The sequence below is a fragment of the Oncorhynchus nerka genome, linkage group LG20 (genome assembly GCF_034236695.1).
Source record: "Oncorhynchus nerka isolate Pitt River linkage group LG20, Oner_Uvic_2.0, whole genome shotgun sequence".
Taxonomy (NCBI): Eukaryota; Metazoa; Chordata; class Actinopteri; order Salmoniformes; family Salmonidae; genus Oncorhynchus; species Oncorhynchus nerka.
The window spans coordinates 41,791,689-41,807,999 of NC_088415.1; the positions used below are offsets into that span (position 1 = coordinate 41,791,689).

General features: G+C 48.2%; 1 protein-coding gene across 1 annotated transcript in view; it reads left to right on the top strand.

The window, feature by feature from the left end:
* kmt2d (lysine (K)-specific methyltransferase 2D) overlaps positions 1 to 16,311 on the top strand; it is a 41,771-nt gene that overhangs the window by 10,074 nt on the left and 15,386 nt on the right. The window contains 23 exon segments of the mRNA XM_065005508.1: positions 30 to 149; positions 320 to 424; positions 677 to 858; positions 1,202 to 1,366; positions 4,554 to 4,663; positions 4,773 to 4,820; positions 5,047 to 5,235; positions 5,622 to 5,804; positions 6,078 to 6,218; positions 6,523 to 6,653; positions 6,896 to 7,196; positions 7,404 to 7,577; positions 7,780 to 8,088; positions 10,397 to 10,521; positions 10,750 to 11,290; positions 11,293 to 12,515; positions 12,678 to 12,845; positions 13,153 to 13,256; positions 13,444 to 13,795; positions 13,798 to 15,127; positions 15,262 to 15,473; positions 15,631 to 15,697; positions 15,881 to 16,113. Of these exon segments, the coding sequence (XP_064861580.1) occupies positions 30 to 149; positions 320 to 424; positions 677 to 858; positions 1,202 to 1,366; positions 4,554 to 4,663; positions 4,773 to 4,820; positions 5,047 to 5,235; positions 5,622 to 5,804; positions 6,078 to 6,218; positions 6,523 to 6,653; positions 6,896 to 7,196; positions 7,404 to 7,577; positions 7,780 to 8,088; positions 10,397 to 10,521; positions 10,750 to 11,290; positions 11,293 to 12,515; positions 12,678 to 12,845; positions 13,153 to 13,256; positions 13,444 to 13,795; positions 13,798 to 15,127; positions 15,262 to 15,473; positions 15,631 to 15,697; positions 15,881 to 16,113 (6,513 nt within the window).

A 16,311-nucleotide genomic window follows, 5' to 3' on the forward strand; every position in this document is an offset into this window, starting at 1 on the left:
TTGGCTCTATGTGTTATTGCTGATCCTAGCTGAGCATGACAGCAGCAGACACTGGACTGAGTAAGGAGGAGGAGGAGGGGGAGGAAGATGAGGCTATGCAGAACACGGTGGTGCTCTTCTCCAACACCGATAAATTTGTCCTGCTTCAGGTAATTCTGGTCTTATGCTTTTCATTTTGATATTTTTCCAGTTCCCCTTTGGCATGTACCATGTCAGACAATCTTAGACATTTTTAAGCATCTTCACTGTAACCCAAGCTGCCTGTGTTTTTCCCTTCTCTCTGTCACCACCCCTCCCTCCCTCTTTCTCTCTCTATCAGGACATGTGTGTGGTGTGTGGCAGTTTTGGGAAGGGTGTGGAGGGGCAGCTGCTGGCATGTGCTCAGTGTGCACAGTGTTACCATCCGTACTGTGTGAACAGCAAAGTAAGCAGCAACTTCTTCATTCTTTATAACATCTTCATACAGCTAGTCTTCCTAATAATATTACGTAGCGAGCCTTTCGCAGATGCTTTGCAATAGGCCACTGTAAAGAAATAAAACAAAGGTTCAAGAGTTACAACACACAAGCCTCTGGCTTCATCTTGATGCCATTTTCAGAAATCAAACGTTAACTGTTTATTTGTATTTAAAAAAAATATTTTTACACTGTATCCCCCCTTCTCCTTCCTCCTGCAGATGACTAAGATGATGCTGCGTAAGGGCTGGCGTTGTCTGGAATGTATCGTGTGTGAGGTGTGCGGCAAGGCCTCGGACCCGGCCCGCCTGCTGCTGTGTGACGACTGTGACGTCAGCTACCACACCTACTGCCTGGACCCGCCCCTACACACTGTACCCAAGGGGGGATGGAAATGCAAATGGTAAACATCAATCCCAGCTCTTTCTCTCTCGTCAAATATACCCATAAAGAAGCAACGACAGCAACTCTTTCACCGGGATAGCCTGTTCAGTCATGCTTTTGGGTCTTTCACGTGTACCAGAATCTGCATAGTATGCACACGACAACAAAAAAGTCCCGAAGCCTAACTTTAAAAGCTCAGATGTCTGTCTTTTTACTTTCTGTTTCTCGGTTACATCTGAACTTATACATTTTCACGAACAGTACCAGCAACAAGAAATACACCACCATTTTGAACATTCACCTGTCAGATACTGTACTTGAACCTGATTGCTCATTGTCCCTGTTGTCTGTTCCTTGTGTAGGTGTGTGAGCTGTATGCAGTGTGGTGCCAGCAGCCCGGGGTTCCACTGTGAGTGGCAGAACAACTACACCCACTGTGGCCCCTGTGCCAGCCTGGTCACCTGCCCTGTCTGCAGGGAGAACTTCATGGAGGAGGAGCTGCTGCTGCAGTGCCAACACTGTGACAGGTGGGTACCACTCATTACAACTACACAAACATACATAGAGATATCTGGAAGGTTGTTGAGATAAAGACCAGTCAGAAGTTTGGGCACCTACTCACTCCAGGGTTTTTCTTTATTTTTACTATTTTCTACATTGTGGAATAATAGTGAGGACATCAAAACTATGAAATAACACATGGAATCATTTAGTAACCATAAAATTGTTAAACAAATCAAAATATTTTTATTTATTTGAGATTCTTCAAAGTAGCCACCCCTTTGCCTTGATAACAGCTTTGCACACTCTTGGCATTCTCTCAACCAGCTTCACCTGGAATGCTTTTCCAACAGTCTTGAAGGAGTTCCCACATGCTGAGCACTTGTTGGCTGCTTTTGCTTCACTCTACGGTCCAACTTATTCCAAACCATCTCAATTGGGTTGAGGTCGGGTGATCTGATGCAGCAGTCCATCACTCTCCTTCTTGGTCAAATAGCCCTTACACAGCCTGTAGGTGTGTTGGATCATTATCCTGTTGAAAAACAAATGATAGTCCCTCTAAGCGCAAACCAGATGGGATGACATATCGCTGCAGAATGCTGTGGTAGCCATGCTGGTTAAGGTTGCCTTGAATTCTAATTAAATCATCCTCCATGCTTCACTGTTCCAACCGCCCCACAAAGACAATGCTTGTTTTTCTTGGCCCAAGGAAGTCTCTTCTTATTATTGGTGTCCTTTAGTATTGGTTTCTTTGCAGCAATTTGACCATGAAGGCCTGATTCACGCAGTCTCCTCAGAACAGTTGATATTGAGATGTGTCTGTTACTTGAACTCTGAAACATTTATTTGGGGTGCAATTTCTGAGGCTGGTAACTCTAATGAACTTATCCTCTGCAGCAGAGGTAACTATTGGTCTTCCTTTCCTGTGGCGGTCCTCATGAGATCTAGTTTCATCATTAGTGTTTGATGGCTTTTTTCAAGAAAGTTCTTGACATTTTCCCGATTGATTGACCTTCATGTCTTAAAGTGATGATGGACTGGCGATTTTCTTTTGTTTATTTGAGCTGTTCTTGCTATACTATTGACCTGGTCTTTTACCAAATAGGGCCATCTTCTGTATACCACCCCTACCTTGTCACAACACAATTGGTTTGCTGAAACGCATGAAGAAGGAAAGAAATTCCACAAATGAACTTTTAACAAGGCACACCTGTTAATTGAAATGCATTCCAGGTGACTACTTCATGAAGCTGGTTGAGAGAATGCCAAGAGAGTGCAAAGCTGTCATCAAGGCGAAAGGTGGCTACTTTGAAGAATCTCAAATAAATTTGTTTGACACTTTTTTTTGGTTACTACATGAGTCCATGTGTGTTATTTCATAGTTTTGATGTGTTCACCATTATTCTACAATGTAGAAAATAGCTCAAATAAAAACCCTTGAATTAGTCTTTTGACTGATACTGCGTGTATGTACAGTTGAAGTCGGAAGTTTACATGCACTTAGGTAGGAGTCATTAAAACTAGTTTTTCAACCACTCCACAAATTTCTTGTTAACAAACTATAGTTTTGGCAAGTCTGTTGTGTCATGCACAAAGTATATGTCCTAAGTAATTTTTTCAACAATTGTTTAGACAGATTATTTCACTTATAAGGTGTATGTACACCTTCAATTGTATGTATGTATGTATGTACAATTGAAGTCGGAAGTTTACATACACCTTAGCCAAATACATTTAAACTCAGTTTTTCACAATTCCTGACATTTAATCCTAGTGAAAATTCCCTGTCTTAGGTCAGTTAGGTTCACCACTTTATTTTGAGAATGTGAAATGTCAGAATAATAGTAGAGAGAATAATAGATTTATTTCAGCTTGTATTTCTTTCATCACATTCCCAGTGGGTCAGAAGTTTACATACACTCAATTAGTATTTGGAAGCATTGCCTTTAAATTGTTTAATTTGGGTTAAACATTTCGGGTGGCCTTCCAAACGCTTCCCACAATAAGCTGGGTGAATTTTGGCCCATTCCGCCAGACAAAGCTGTTGTAACTGAGTCAGGTTTGTAGGCCTCCTTGCTCGCACACACTTTTTCAGTTCTGCCCACAAATTTTCTATGGGATGAGGTCAGAGCTTTGTGATGGCCACTCCAATACCGTGAATTTGTTGTCCTTAAGCCATTTTGCCACAACTTTGGAAGCATGCTTGGGGTCATTGTCCATTTGGAAGACCCATTTGCGACCAAGCTTTAACTTCCTGACTGATGTCTTGAGATGTTGCTTCAATATATCCACATAATTTCCCCCCCTCATGATGCCATCTATTTTGTGACGTGCTCCAGTCCCTCCCACATCATGATGCTGCCACCCCCGTGCTTCACGGTTGGGATGGTGTTCTTCGGCTTGCAAGCTTCCCCCTTCTTCCTCCAAATATAACGATGGTCATTATGGCCAAACAGTTCTATATTTGTATCATCAGACCAGAGGACAAAAAGTACGATCTTTGTCACCATGTGCAGTTGCAAACCGTAGTCTGGCTTTTTAATGGCGGTTTTGGAGCAGTGGCTTCTTCCTTGCTGAGCGGCCTTTCAGGTTATGTCTATATAGGACTCGTTTTACTGTGGATATAGATACTTTTGTACCTGTTTCCTCCAGCATCTTCACGAGGTCCTTTGCTGTTGTTCTGGGATTGATTTGCACTTTTCACACCAAAGTACGTTCATCTCTAGGAGACAGAACGCGTCTCCTTCCTGAGCGGTATGACGGCTGCATGGTCACATGGTGTTTATACTTGCGTACTATTGTTTGTACAGATGAACGTGGTACCTTCAGGCATTTGGAGATTGCTCCCAAGGATGATCCAGACTTGTGGAGGTCTACAATTTTGTTTCTGAGGTCATGGCTGATTTATTTAGATAATAATAATTTGCAAATAAATGTAATTTTCAGGATGTTTTTTCTTCTCATTTTGTCTGTCATAGTTGAAGTGTACCTATGATGAAAATTACAGGCCTCATCTTTTTAAGTGGGAGAACTTGTTTAATTGGTGGCTGACTAAATACTTTTTTGCACCCACTGTATGTATATTAGGCTAAAGAGAAGATGACCCAAGACATATCCTTTAGGGACCCCCATTCTACTGTTTTGGTTGTACCATGTTAATGCTTTGTCCAGAAAGAGCGGTATCTCTTTTATCATGTGTTTCTCTCCATGTAGGTGGGTGCACGCAGTTTGTGAGAGTCTGTACACTGAGGACGAGGTGGAGCAAGCTTCTGATGAGGGCTTTGCCTGCACCTCCTGCACTCCCTACGTCCCCAAACCCATAGGTAAGCCTATCAACTTCAAACCAGTGCATTTGATTAGAAGAAAGTGAAAACGGTGACGACATGAAATGTGTTCTGTAATTCTCACACTTCCCCCTCGGATTGTCTGCAGTAACAGTGGATACGACCTACATGTCAGCCATGAAGATAAAAGAACCAGGTTGGTTTTTTTCTCTTTTGAACTGTTTATATGTGAGGACACATGACGTTTTTTTTCACCTCCCAAGGTGCCTTACACCGACCTCTTGTAGTTTTAACAATCGGCACATGTTTTATTTGTATGTATCCAAGTAATTGTTGTTTGTTTAGTAGAAATAGCCCTCACTCGTCAAATGTTTGTGTAGTTTTATCAGTCATCAACCCTCGCTCCTCCCTGTCCCACCCAGAGCGTCAGTTCTACCGGTTGGAGGGAGTGTGGCTGACCGAGACGGGCATGTCCCTGCTGCGTAGCATTTCTATGTCTCCCCTACACAAGAGACGTCAGCGGCGTTCCCGCCTGGATATGCTGTGTGGCGATGGAGGGCACGACGGCATTGAGCTACGAGACGGCGAAGGAGACGGGGACGAGGGAAAAGGTGGGTGGACTTTCTGCTGTTCTGTTTCTTTAAGTGACCGGGGTTTCTATAGGAGGAGGATGAAATTGCTCCGTGCCTTGACACTGATCGAAGGTCAGATTTGCCTTTATCCCCTAATGGGATTCAGGTTCAGATTTGGGGTTGCAAACTGATCCTAGATGTGTGTTTTAAACACCTACCAAAAGTTTTAAATGTATTTAAAAAAGAAATGTTTTAATTTTTGATATACTTTGAAAGGTTATCTTGGACCTTCTTGATTAATTGATTTGACATGTATTGTTCTTCAAGAGGTGATTCCTTACGTCATGCATGTATTTGTGCACCCACTTTGGTCTGTCACTTCCTCTGCATTGACCATGAATTTCTCGCTCTCCTTGTTGTTCCAGGCTGTGGGGAGCCCATGGAATGTGAGACCGGAGCCCCTGGTGTAAAACAGGAGCCTCCAGGGAGCCCAGACAGAGAGCTGGGAGCAGAAGGAGGTGGTGAGGGGATGGAGGAGGGCCTCCTCAAAGGAGGAGTAGAGGAGACTGACGAGGGGAAGAAGAGGAAGAGGAAACCCTACAGACCAGGTCAGAGGGCACTCTAGACATATTGGTTAAAATACTATTTGTTTATTTTGCGACGCTTTAGCCTCGCTTGCCTGGTACAATGGGACTAAAAGAATAGTCCTGAAAGTGCAGGTCTGGCACACCAGACAGTCTCAATCAAACACGGAAAGTATTTGAAAGAAAACGGATACTATTAGAACCCAGGTCGATCCAACAGACCCCTGTAGTGACATCATATCATTTGTCACCGCTCTGTGATGGTCACATTCAAATAAACATTTATATTTCCTGCAGGGATCGGTGGCTTCATGGTGCGCCAGAGGAAGTGTCACACGCGGATGAAGAAAGGTCTGTTCCCCCATCTGTCTCATCTGGCTGGAGACGGGACAATTACTACAGATGGACGGACGGGAGAGAAACTAGCCCTAGAGGAAGGCAAGTTACAAGTTACAACAGCCACCTGCCGCCATTGTACTGGTCAATCACTGAAATACTCGCATCTGTTGGAGAGAGATCAAATTCTTCGACGTTTTGTAAAAAATAAACCTTACACGACCGCTGCGGGAATAAGTTATTGTTCATGTGCTTTCATGTCTCATGTTCCGGGTTTCAAATGTACATTGTGTCGATGAATGTTTTTATTTGCAACCCAAAACAAAATGTTTTAATATAATTCTAACTCCTGCTTTCAAAATGTGGATTCTGAACATCTGAAATGACACGTGCTGTTTGTTGACAGGGCCCCACCCAGACACACCTATAGATGGCGCCCCGGAGACTAAGCCAGCTGAGGGAGAGGGGGAGCAGGCCAAGAAACGACGAGGCAGGAAGAAGAGCAAACTGGAGGACATGTTCCCAGCTTACCTGCAGGTACATTCTCTCTCACCACCTCTCACCATGGGCTATTCTAAAGACTTCAGTTGGCAACCTAGAGGAACCCGTTTCCCGGACACAAATTAAGCGCAGTGGAATACAAAGCATGCTCAATTGAGATTTTCCATTTGAAGTTACTTCTCAGTCCAAGGCTAGACTTAAATCTGTGTCTGGGGAAACTAGCCCGTAAGTCTCTAGAGACCAACTCCCTAACATCAGTTATCTATCTCTCTGTGCAGGAGGCGTTCTTTGGTAAACAACTGATGGACCTGAGTAAGAAGGCTCTCCTGGTTCCCCCAGGACCGAGGCATCATGGTGCCGTGGGTCTCCTCCGACCTCCACTGCCCCATGCACCTGGGGACAGACCCACCGCACCTGACGCAACGGAGGCCAGGGAGCGAGCGATGGGGTCTGGGATGCACCTGAAGCAGGAGGGGGGTGAAGGATCCCAGGCTCAGGGCGAGGGAGCAGGGTCGTCTTCGTCCGTTAAAGAACCGAGTTCGACGGACCCTCAAGGCTCCGACACGGAGAAGAATGAAGGTAAAGAGATCACGGTGATGCTGAAATGTTGCGGAATAATAAAAGGGATACTTGACAAGCCTAGTGTGCAGGAGCTTATTTTCTTTGGGTGAGAGATCTGTGTGTTGGAGTTGCAGGTGTTTAGTTTTGCCATATGCTACCAGTTTGGTCTTGACGGATGCTTTTCCCCACTAGTCTAACATGCCTCCCGCTCGGTCTCTCTCCCAGGTCTTCCTCAGGGCATGGAGAGTCAGGACTCTGAGCAGTTCTTCAGGAAGGTCCTGGGAACGTCAGAGGGGGCCTCTTTAGGAGGGTCGCTACAGAGCAGCATGATGCCCATCCTGGAGGGAGTCAAGGGGGAGATGAACCGCAGTGGTCTGCCACAGAGGAGCCTCCTCACTGGTACAGGCCTAGAAAGCTCACTTTTCATAGGAAGTATAAATGTGGAAATGAGTGTGACGTTGAACTTAAGACATCTCACTAAGAGAAAGGAGTAGAAAATGTGAACCGCGTGATATATGGAGCAATAGTTTGTTGTCATTAAGGAACTGTTAGGCTCATGGTAAAGCAGGACATGTCACTCATACAAGCTGATCCCTTTCAGGGTCACTGCCCTCAGCTGGTGTGATGGAGTCCTTCCCTGGACTCTCTCAGTCTCCGTTCTTCGACATGCGGGACCGGGCAGGTCTGTTCAGTCCAGACGGGGGAGAGGAGAGCCCATGGGCAACCCCCTCCACCCCTGCTACACCCTCCACTCCCCCTACCCCCGGTGAGGCAGATGGAGACGGGCTGTCCTATAACCAGCGCAGCCTCCAGCGCTGGGAGAAGGACGAGGAGTTAAGAGAGATGTCCACCATCTCCCCTGTACTCTACGCAAACACAAACTTCCCCACTCTCAGACGGGACTACCCAGGTGAGTGGATGGAGGGAGATCTTAGTTAAAATGAATAAGTGGCCTTTTCTAATTTTTAGGAGGTTTGCTCTGGATGAGATGGTGCTTCCAAAGTTCTAATGAAATCAAATAAATTATCTCTGAAAATTAACCAAATATCAAATGTTTTGACAGCAGTTTACCGGAATATACAGTACCAGTCAAAAGTTTGTACACACCTACTCATTCAACGTTTTTTCTTAATGTTTTACTATTTTCTACAGTGAAGAATAATAGTGACGACATCAAAACGATGAAAGAAGGCAGATGGAATCATGTAGTAACCAAAAAAGTGTTACAAAATCGAAATATATTTTATATTCTTCAAAGTAGCCACCCTTTGCCTTGATGACAGCTTTGCACACTCTTGGCATTCTCTCAACCAGCTTCATGAGGAATGTTTTTACAATAGTCTTGAAGGACTTCCCACATATGCTGAGCACTTGTTGGCTGCTTTTCCTTCACTCTGCGGTGCAACTCATCTCAAACCATCTCAATTGGGTTGAGGTCAGGTGATTGTGGAGGCCAGGTTATCTGATCCATCACTCTCCTTCTTGGTCAAATAGCCCTTACACAGCCTGGAGGTGTGTTGGGTCATTGTGCTGTTGAAAAACAAATAATAGTCCCACTAAGCGCAAACCAGATGGGATGGCGTATCGCTGCAGAATGCTGTGGTAGCCATGCTGGTTAAGTGTGCCTTGAATTCTAAATAAATCACAGACCGTTTCACCAGCAAAGCACCATCACACCACTTCGTCCGTGCTTCATGGTGGTAACCACACATACGGAGACCATCTGTTCACCTCTGCGTCTCATAAAGACACAGCGGTTGGAACAAAAGAAATCTCACATTTGGACATTCCACCGATCTAATGTCCATTGCTCATGTTTCTTGGCCCAAGCAAGTCTCTTCTTATTATTGGTGTCCTTTATTAGTGGTTTCTTTTCAGCAATTTGACCATAAAGGCCTGATTCACACAGTCTCCTCTGAACAGTTGCTATTGAGATGTGTCTGTTACTTGAACTCTGTGAAACATTTATTTGGCCTGCAATTTCTGAGGCTGGTAACTCTAATGAACTTATCCTCTGCAGCAGAGGTAACTCTGGGCCTTCCTTTCCCGTGCTTGATGGCTTTTGTGACTGCACTTGAAGAATGTTCTTGACATTTTCTGTATTGACTGACCTTCATGTCTTAATGGACTGTCTTTGCTTTTTTGAGCTGTTCTTGCCATAATATGGACTTGGTCTTTTAGCAAATAGGGCTATCGTCTGTATACCACCCCTACCATGTCAACACAACTGATTTGGCTCAAACGCATCAAGAAGGAAAGAAATTCCACAGATTAACTTTTAACAAGGCAGACCTGTTAATTGAAATGCATTCCAGGTGATTACCTCATGAAGCCAGTTGAGAGAATCAAATCAAATGTATTTATATAGCCCTTCGTACATCAGCTGATATCTCAAAGTGCTGTACAGAAACCCAGCCTAAAACCCCAAACAGCAAGCAATGCAGGTGTAGAAGCACGGTGGCTAGGAAAAACTCCCTAGAAAGGCCAAAACCTAGGAAGAAACCTAGAGAGGAACCAGGCTATGTGGGGTGGCCAGTCCTCTTCTGGCTGTGCCGGGTGGAGATTATAACAGAACATGGCCAAGATGTTCAAATGTTCATAAATGACCCGTATGGTCGAATAATAATAAGGCAGAACAGTTGAAACTGGAGCAGCAGCACGGCCAGGTGGACTGGGGACAGCAAGGAGTCATCATGTCAGGTAGTCCTGGGGCATGGTCCTAGGGCTCAGGTCCTCCGAGAGAGAGAAAGAAAGAGAGAAGGAGAGAATTAGAGAACGCACGATTAGATTCACACAGGACACCGAATAGGACAGGAGAAGTACTCCAGATATAACAAACTGACCCCAGCCCCCCGACACATAAACTACTGCAGCATAAATACTGGAGGCTGAGACAGGAGGGGGTCAGGAGACACTGTGGCCCCATCCGAGGACACCCCCGGACAGGGCCAAACAATGCCAGGAATGCCAAGAGTGTGCAAAGCTGTCATCAAGGCAAAGGGTGGCTACTTTGAAGAATCTCAAATAAAAAAAAATATTTGATTTGTTAAACCCTTTTGGTTACTACATGATTCCATATGTGTTATTTCATAGTTTTATTCTACAACGTAGAAAATTGTTTAAAAAAAATAAACGCCCTTGAATGAGTAGATGTGTCCAAACTTTTGATTGATACTGTATATAATGTAAATTGTGATCCTCTCTCTTCTCTCTGACAGACTGGTCCAGTCGCTGTAAACAGATCATGAAGATCTGGAGGAAGGTTTCAGCTGCAGACAAGGTTCCTTTTCTGCAAAAGGCCAAAGACAACAGAGCAGCTCAGCGGATCAACAAGGCACAGAAGGTGGGAGTTTAGGCCAGATAATTGATTCATAGGGCCTGCTTCCTTGATCCAGATCAAACCCACGCCTGAACTAAAAAAATCTGTTTGGAATTTCCAATGACAATGCTTTTAATGCACTTCAAGACTTAATCTGGGTCCAGGAAACCAGCCCAAAGCATACGTTTGTCACTGTAAGGATGTCTACATACAGTCTCCTTGCCTTTCTTAACTGTCTCTTCTCTTATACAGCAGGCAGAGAGCCAGGTGTGTCGGCCCATCAAGACAGAGGATGATGGTAGTGTTCGGGTCAAAGGGGAACGTCCAAGCCTGCACCTCCAGATCCCGCCACCCTCAGGTTCTGTCTCCAACCCCTCCCAGCCCAGCTCGGCAGAGAGCCCCTTCCCCTTCCACCCCGACTCGGGTTCCTCTTCAGTTTTCTTCCCCGACGGTCCTCTCAAGACCCCAAGCTCGGCATCGGCAGATATGAGGACAGATCCCTTTGCCAAGCAGCCTCCCCAGTCCCCTCACCCCTCTCACCACTCCCACCCCTCCACCCCATACTCCTCCCACCAGGCCGCCTCCAGCCCCATGCAGGGCCAGGCCTCTTCCTCAGGTTACCTCCATCCTGTCCCGCAGGGCCCTCTTCAGGGACGGCCGGCCAGCCTCGGCCCCTTCGACATGCACCCAGGGACCCCCCGGCGGGCCCAGCAGGTGGACCCATTTTTCAGGCCACAACAACAGATCCAGTGTCACCTGCCCCAGTCACAGCAGGGCTCTCAGGAGCACCTAGGCCCCCAGAAAGCCCTCGGTCCAGGGGTGGAGGGCCTGGGGACTCCCCTCTCTTCTCCCCGCCCCACACCACCCACTATGGAGACCCGTTTCGAGGCCAGCAGCAAGGGATGGGGCGTCCAGAATACGGTTCCTCCCCCTCCCATGTGTCCTCACCTGCCGGGATGGGACAGTACAGGGCTGATTTGAGTGGGGGACCCTCTCCCCGATCCTCCTCTACGGGACGCCAGGACCTGAGTAACACGGGCTCCCCTGCAGGGATGCTGGACTCTGGGGATGGCTTGTTCAAGGCTCCCATGACGCCTCGGATGCACCAAGGGGACAGCGGGGTGGTACTCCACCCTGGAGCCTCACCCAACCACCACTCTGAGGGCTACCGCCAGTCCCCCTCTACCCCGTTTCAGGACCCCTATGCCCAGCCTCCTCTCACCCCCAGACCCCAGTCTGGGGATAGCTGCTCCCCCCTCCCCCAGAGGCATCCCCAGGCCCAACAGGAGTCCTGCCCCAGGGTCCCCTCCAGCCCCCAGTCCCAAGGTAGCTCTCAGTCTCCCCTCACTCCTGGAGCCCTCTCCAACGATGCATTCTCTGTCCAGTCCCCGGCATCCAACTCGCGCTTCCAGTCACCTGACCCCTACTCCCAGCCGCCCTCGCGCCCCCAGTCCAGGGACCCCTTTTCTGCTTTGCACAAGCCCCCCCGGCCCACCTCTGCTGTTCCAGAGGGCACCCCAAGCTACAGAGGCTCACCTCACCCCAACCAGTCTCCTTCACTCCCCCCGTCCTCCACCCCTGTCGGGGACCCTCTCTCTGGGAAGCCCTCTGGGCCGCCTGGGTTCAGCCGGGGCCCCAACATGGCCTATCAGATGGCCCAGCAGCAACAACTCCTCCAACAGCAGCAGCAGCTTCAGCAGCAGCAGCAGCAGCAGCAGCAGCAGCAGCAGCAACAACAACAACAACAACAACAACAACAGCAGCAGCAGCAGCAGCAACAACAACAACAACAACAACAACAGCAGCTCCAGCAGCAGCAACAGCCCCAGACTCAGGTCATGGGTTCCAACTTCCACTCCAGGATGCCCCCCCAGCAGGACCCCACAGCCCCCCAACCTCCGGATGCACCTCAAACCCAGGGGACTATGTCAGGCGCCCAGGAGATGCCTGACATGTCAATGGTTCAGGATCCTTCACTACTGGACCTCAGCCCCTCTGAGCTGGAGAAGCAGAGACAGGTATATGTTCTATTTGCTTTAACTAGGATCTCATTTATTCCACTATGACTATGGGGCTAATCTTTTAAGGGTCCTTCAACATCACAAGATAAATTATTGTCCCTTATTGTCATTCTTAGGCCTGATATAACCCCTGACTGGTGTTTCTTCTTCCTCTGATAGCGACAGAAACTGAGGGAGTTGTTGATCCGACAGCAGATGCAGCGAAACTCAATCCGGCAAGAGAAAGAGGCTGCAGCAGCCAGCAGTGCTGCCCCCTGTTGGCCTGGAGGTGACATGGCAGCCTATCAGCAAGACAAAGCCCGCCGTGCTCCACCACCCTACCCACAGGTACGCTATAATATGTCGAACAACATGTCCGACATCAACTTGCATCAACTTGGGTCAGGCTCAAAATGTTTTGAATCTGAGTGGACCTGGGGAGGTACTACTTAAACCTGTACAATAAGAACACATTTTTGTTTTCCATTTCAAAAATGTTTTCTACGTTTTGCCCTACTGAATATGACCGTGGTAATGTCTCCGTTTGGCTGGTGATTCTCAGCGGTTTCTTAGTATTTTATTTGAATTGCCCTTGAGGGGATTGATAAAGTTGTAATTGATTTGAATAGTAGGCCCTTGTTGTTTGTCCCAATAGGACCGTGCTGCTGCTGGAGCCCAGGCAACATTGTCGGGGAAGATGGATGGTGGCCGCCTGCCACCCCCAGGAACCCCTGCCATGATGGACCCCAACCAGCTCAGGTATACACTCAAATCTCTCCTTTCTCTTCCGTCTGTGTTTTCTCTTTCTTAAATGCACTCACAGCTGCTGTACATTGAAATAAATGCCATCAGGAATTATTTCAGCCAAGATAACCTTTTTGTGCACATCGCTTTCTCACTAGCTTCCGGTACGTTTTGACATTTTGTCTGTATTTGCCTTTTGTAGACAACCAGGGCCCCCCAACCCCCAGGGCATGTATGGTCGCCCTCCTTTCCCTGGCCAGTGGCAGCAGAGCCCGGGTCCCCGTCGGTTCCCCCAGCCTGGCATAGAGGGTGTGGGCCCCAGGCACAACCTCAACTCCCCCCTCAACATGCAGCCTGGCATGGACCCCGGAGGACCCCCACCACAGTTCATTGAGCTGAGGCACAACTCTCAGAGGCTGCCCCTGGGGACCCAGTTTCTCCAACGTGGGCCCCAGCAACGGCCACGTCTATATATCCCCCAGCAGCAGGAAATGGCCCCCGGACAGTTTATTCATCATCCAATGCCTCAGGGTATGGACTCTCAGACAGAGGGGTTAGAGACTCACGGCTGGGGCTACAGCAGGGTGGTATGAGTCTATTACTGCCACAGCAGAGCACTGGCCCCTCACAGCAGCAACCCCATCTCCAGCCCCACACAGGCACTTCCCAGACCGCTAACGCTCCCAGTTCTCACTCTGGGCAGCAGCACCAGCCTTCCCAGGACTCCACAGAGTCCCAGGCTGGAGCTTCAGGGGACCCTAATGTTGATCTCCCCGAGCCCGACCTGGAGGATCCGTTTGCCCCCAAAAGGCTAGGGAATGCCCCCGGGGATGGAGGAATGGAAGATGAGGATGACCTGGCTCTAGATCTAGACCCTGATAAGGGTGACGACGACCTGGGTAACCTTGACAACCTGGAAACCACAGATCCGCACCTAGACGACTTACTCAACAGTGACGAGTTTGACCTGCTGGCTTATACGGACCCTGAGCTGGACCAAGGGGACCCCAAGGATGTGTTCTCGGACCAGCTGCGGTTGGTGGAAGCAGAGGGTGAAACACCAGGTACCTCTGGAGCTCAGGACATCAAAGTGGAACACAAACCAAAAGTGGAGAAAAACCCCATCTCAAACACGGGGTGCTCCACGTTGTCCACAACACCCCATCCCTCCTCCTCGGAGTCTGCCGACACCTCCAGGATCAAGCTGGAGCCAGGCCAAGCGGTGGTGAAGGATGAGATGGGAGAAGCAGTCTCCATGCTCCTTCAAACAAACAAATCCTCCACTCAGTCAGAGAACCAGGGTGCCTCTCTGAGCTCTGTGCGGTTAGGGGGGCTCCCATACCCTCTTCCTGGTCAGGCTGACTCCTTATCCTCTCTGGGGGAGGACCCTTTAGGGCTGCCCGATGGAGGGGGACAGCACTCCCCAGCCGTGGATCTAGACAAAGTCGAGAGCTCTCTGGAAGCCAGCGAGCTTCCCTTGCTGATCCAGGACCTGCTGGAGCACGAGAAGAAGGAGCTCCAGAAACAGCAGCAACAGCAGCAGCTCAGCTCCCTCCACCAGGGGGCAATGAGGGCTCACATGGGAGGCCACCCCAACCACCAGGGCGGTCCTGGACATATCATGCTGACCCAGCACCACCGCCCCCAACCCCAGAGTATGATGGGACAGCCAGGTATGGTGCCACGCCCTCCACACCTCCTGCAGCAGCAAAGGATCATGGGACAACCTGGGATGACGCCACAGCACATGGCTGCCATGGCTCAGCAACAAGGCATGATGAGGATGGGGCATCCTGGGGGAATTCACCCAGGACTCAACCCACAGCAGCAGCAACAACAGCAGATTAAACAGTCAACTCTGGCTGATAACTTCTTCCCTGATAAAGGTAAATAAATGAGTTCTCATGATTGTTTGATCTTGTTTGAATCATGACTCTTGCATGATTCCTGAATCCTTGTTTGAATCATGACGTTTTCCTTTAATACATTTTCCCCGGTGTTTCTGCTTGCTCCGTCACAGATCTAGACAAGTTTGTGACTGACGACGTCATGGATCCCATCGCCAAGGCAAAGATGGTGGCACTGAAGGGCATCAAGAGAGTGTTGGCACAGGACCCAATGGGGGTACCCTCTGGAATCAACAGACAACAGGTCTCTCTGTTGGCCCAGAGACTAGCGTCGGCACCGGGAACAGGAGATCCACAGGGTCAACTCGCATCTGGCCCATCTAAGGTACGGTGTCTCACTTGTCCAAACATAACCAGGACAATATAATGTGTTCATAATATTCATCCTGTAAAGCCGATCATTTGCTGTGGGATCCTCAAAACACAATCACTCTTGTCTGTTTATCTGATTTATGTATTTTGACAACTTCTTTTATTTTTAGGAAGGGGAATGCAGTGACCCAACACAATCGAGACCCAACCCTCCCCAGTTTGTACAAGGGATCATCAGTAAGTTCTACAAATTGTTCCAGCGTTATAATACTTACATATATTTGTTAGTTGATGTATTCCAGTGTTTTCCCAAACCTCCATTTGAGTTACCCCCAACCATTGCACATATTTGATGTATTCCAATATAAGCACACCTGATTTGAATTGGTCAACGAATCACCCCCCTGTTCTACCTACCAGATGATGCAGAGCAGCATCAGTATGAAGAGTGGCTCCTGCACACCCAGCAGCTGCTGCAGATGCAGCTCAAGTTCCTGGAGGAGCAGATCGGAGCTCACCGCAAGTCCCGCAAGGCTCTGTGTGCCAAGCAGCGCACTGCCAAAAAGGCAGGCCGTGATTTCGCCGAGGCTGACGCAGAGAAACTCAAATTGGTCACAGAGGAGCAGGGCAAGATCCAGAAACAACTGGACCAGGTGGGGAAGACTCTCTGAAAATCTTTACCCCCATCCATCCACCCACCCATCATCATGCTTTCCTGTCTTAACGTAACTGTCCAGTGTGAAATCTCACTTTTAAAAGTTCATATTCTGTTAACTCATAAACAAATAGTGTTGTTGACTCGTCGTGTATTTGTGCCCAAAGCATATAATTGCAGAGAAAAAACACGTGAA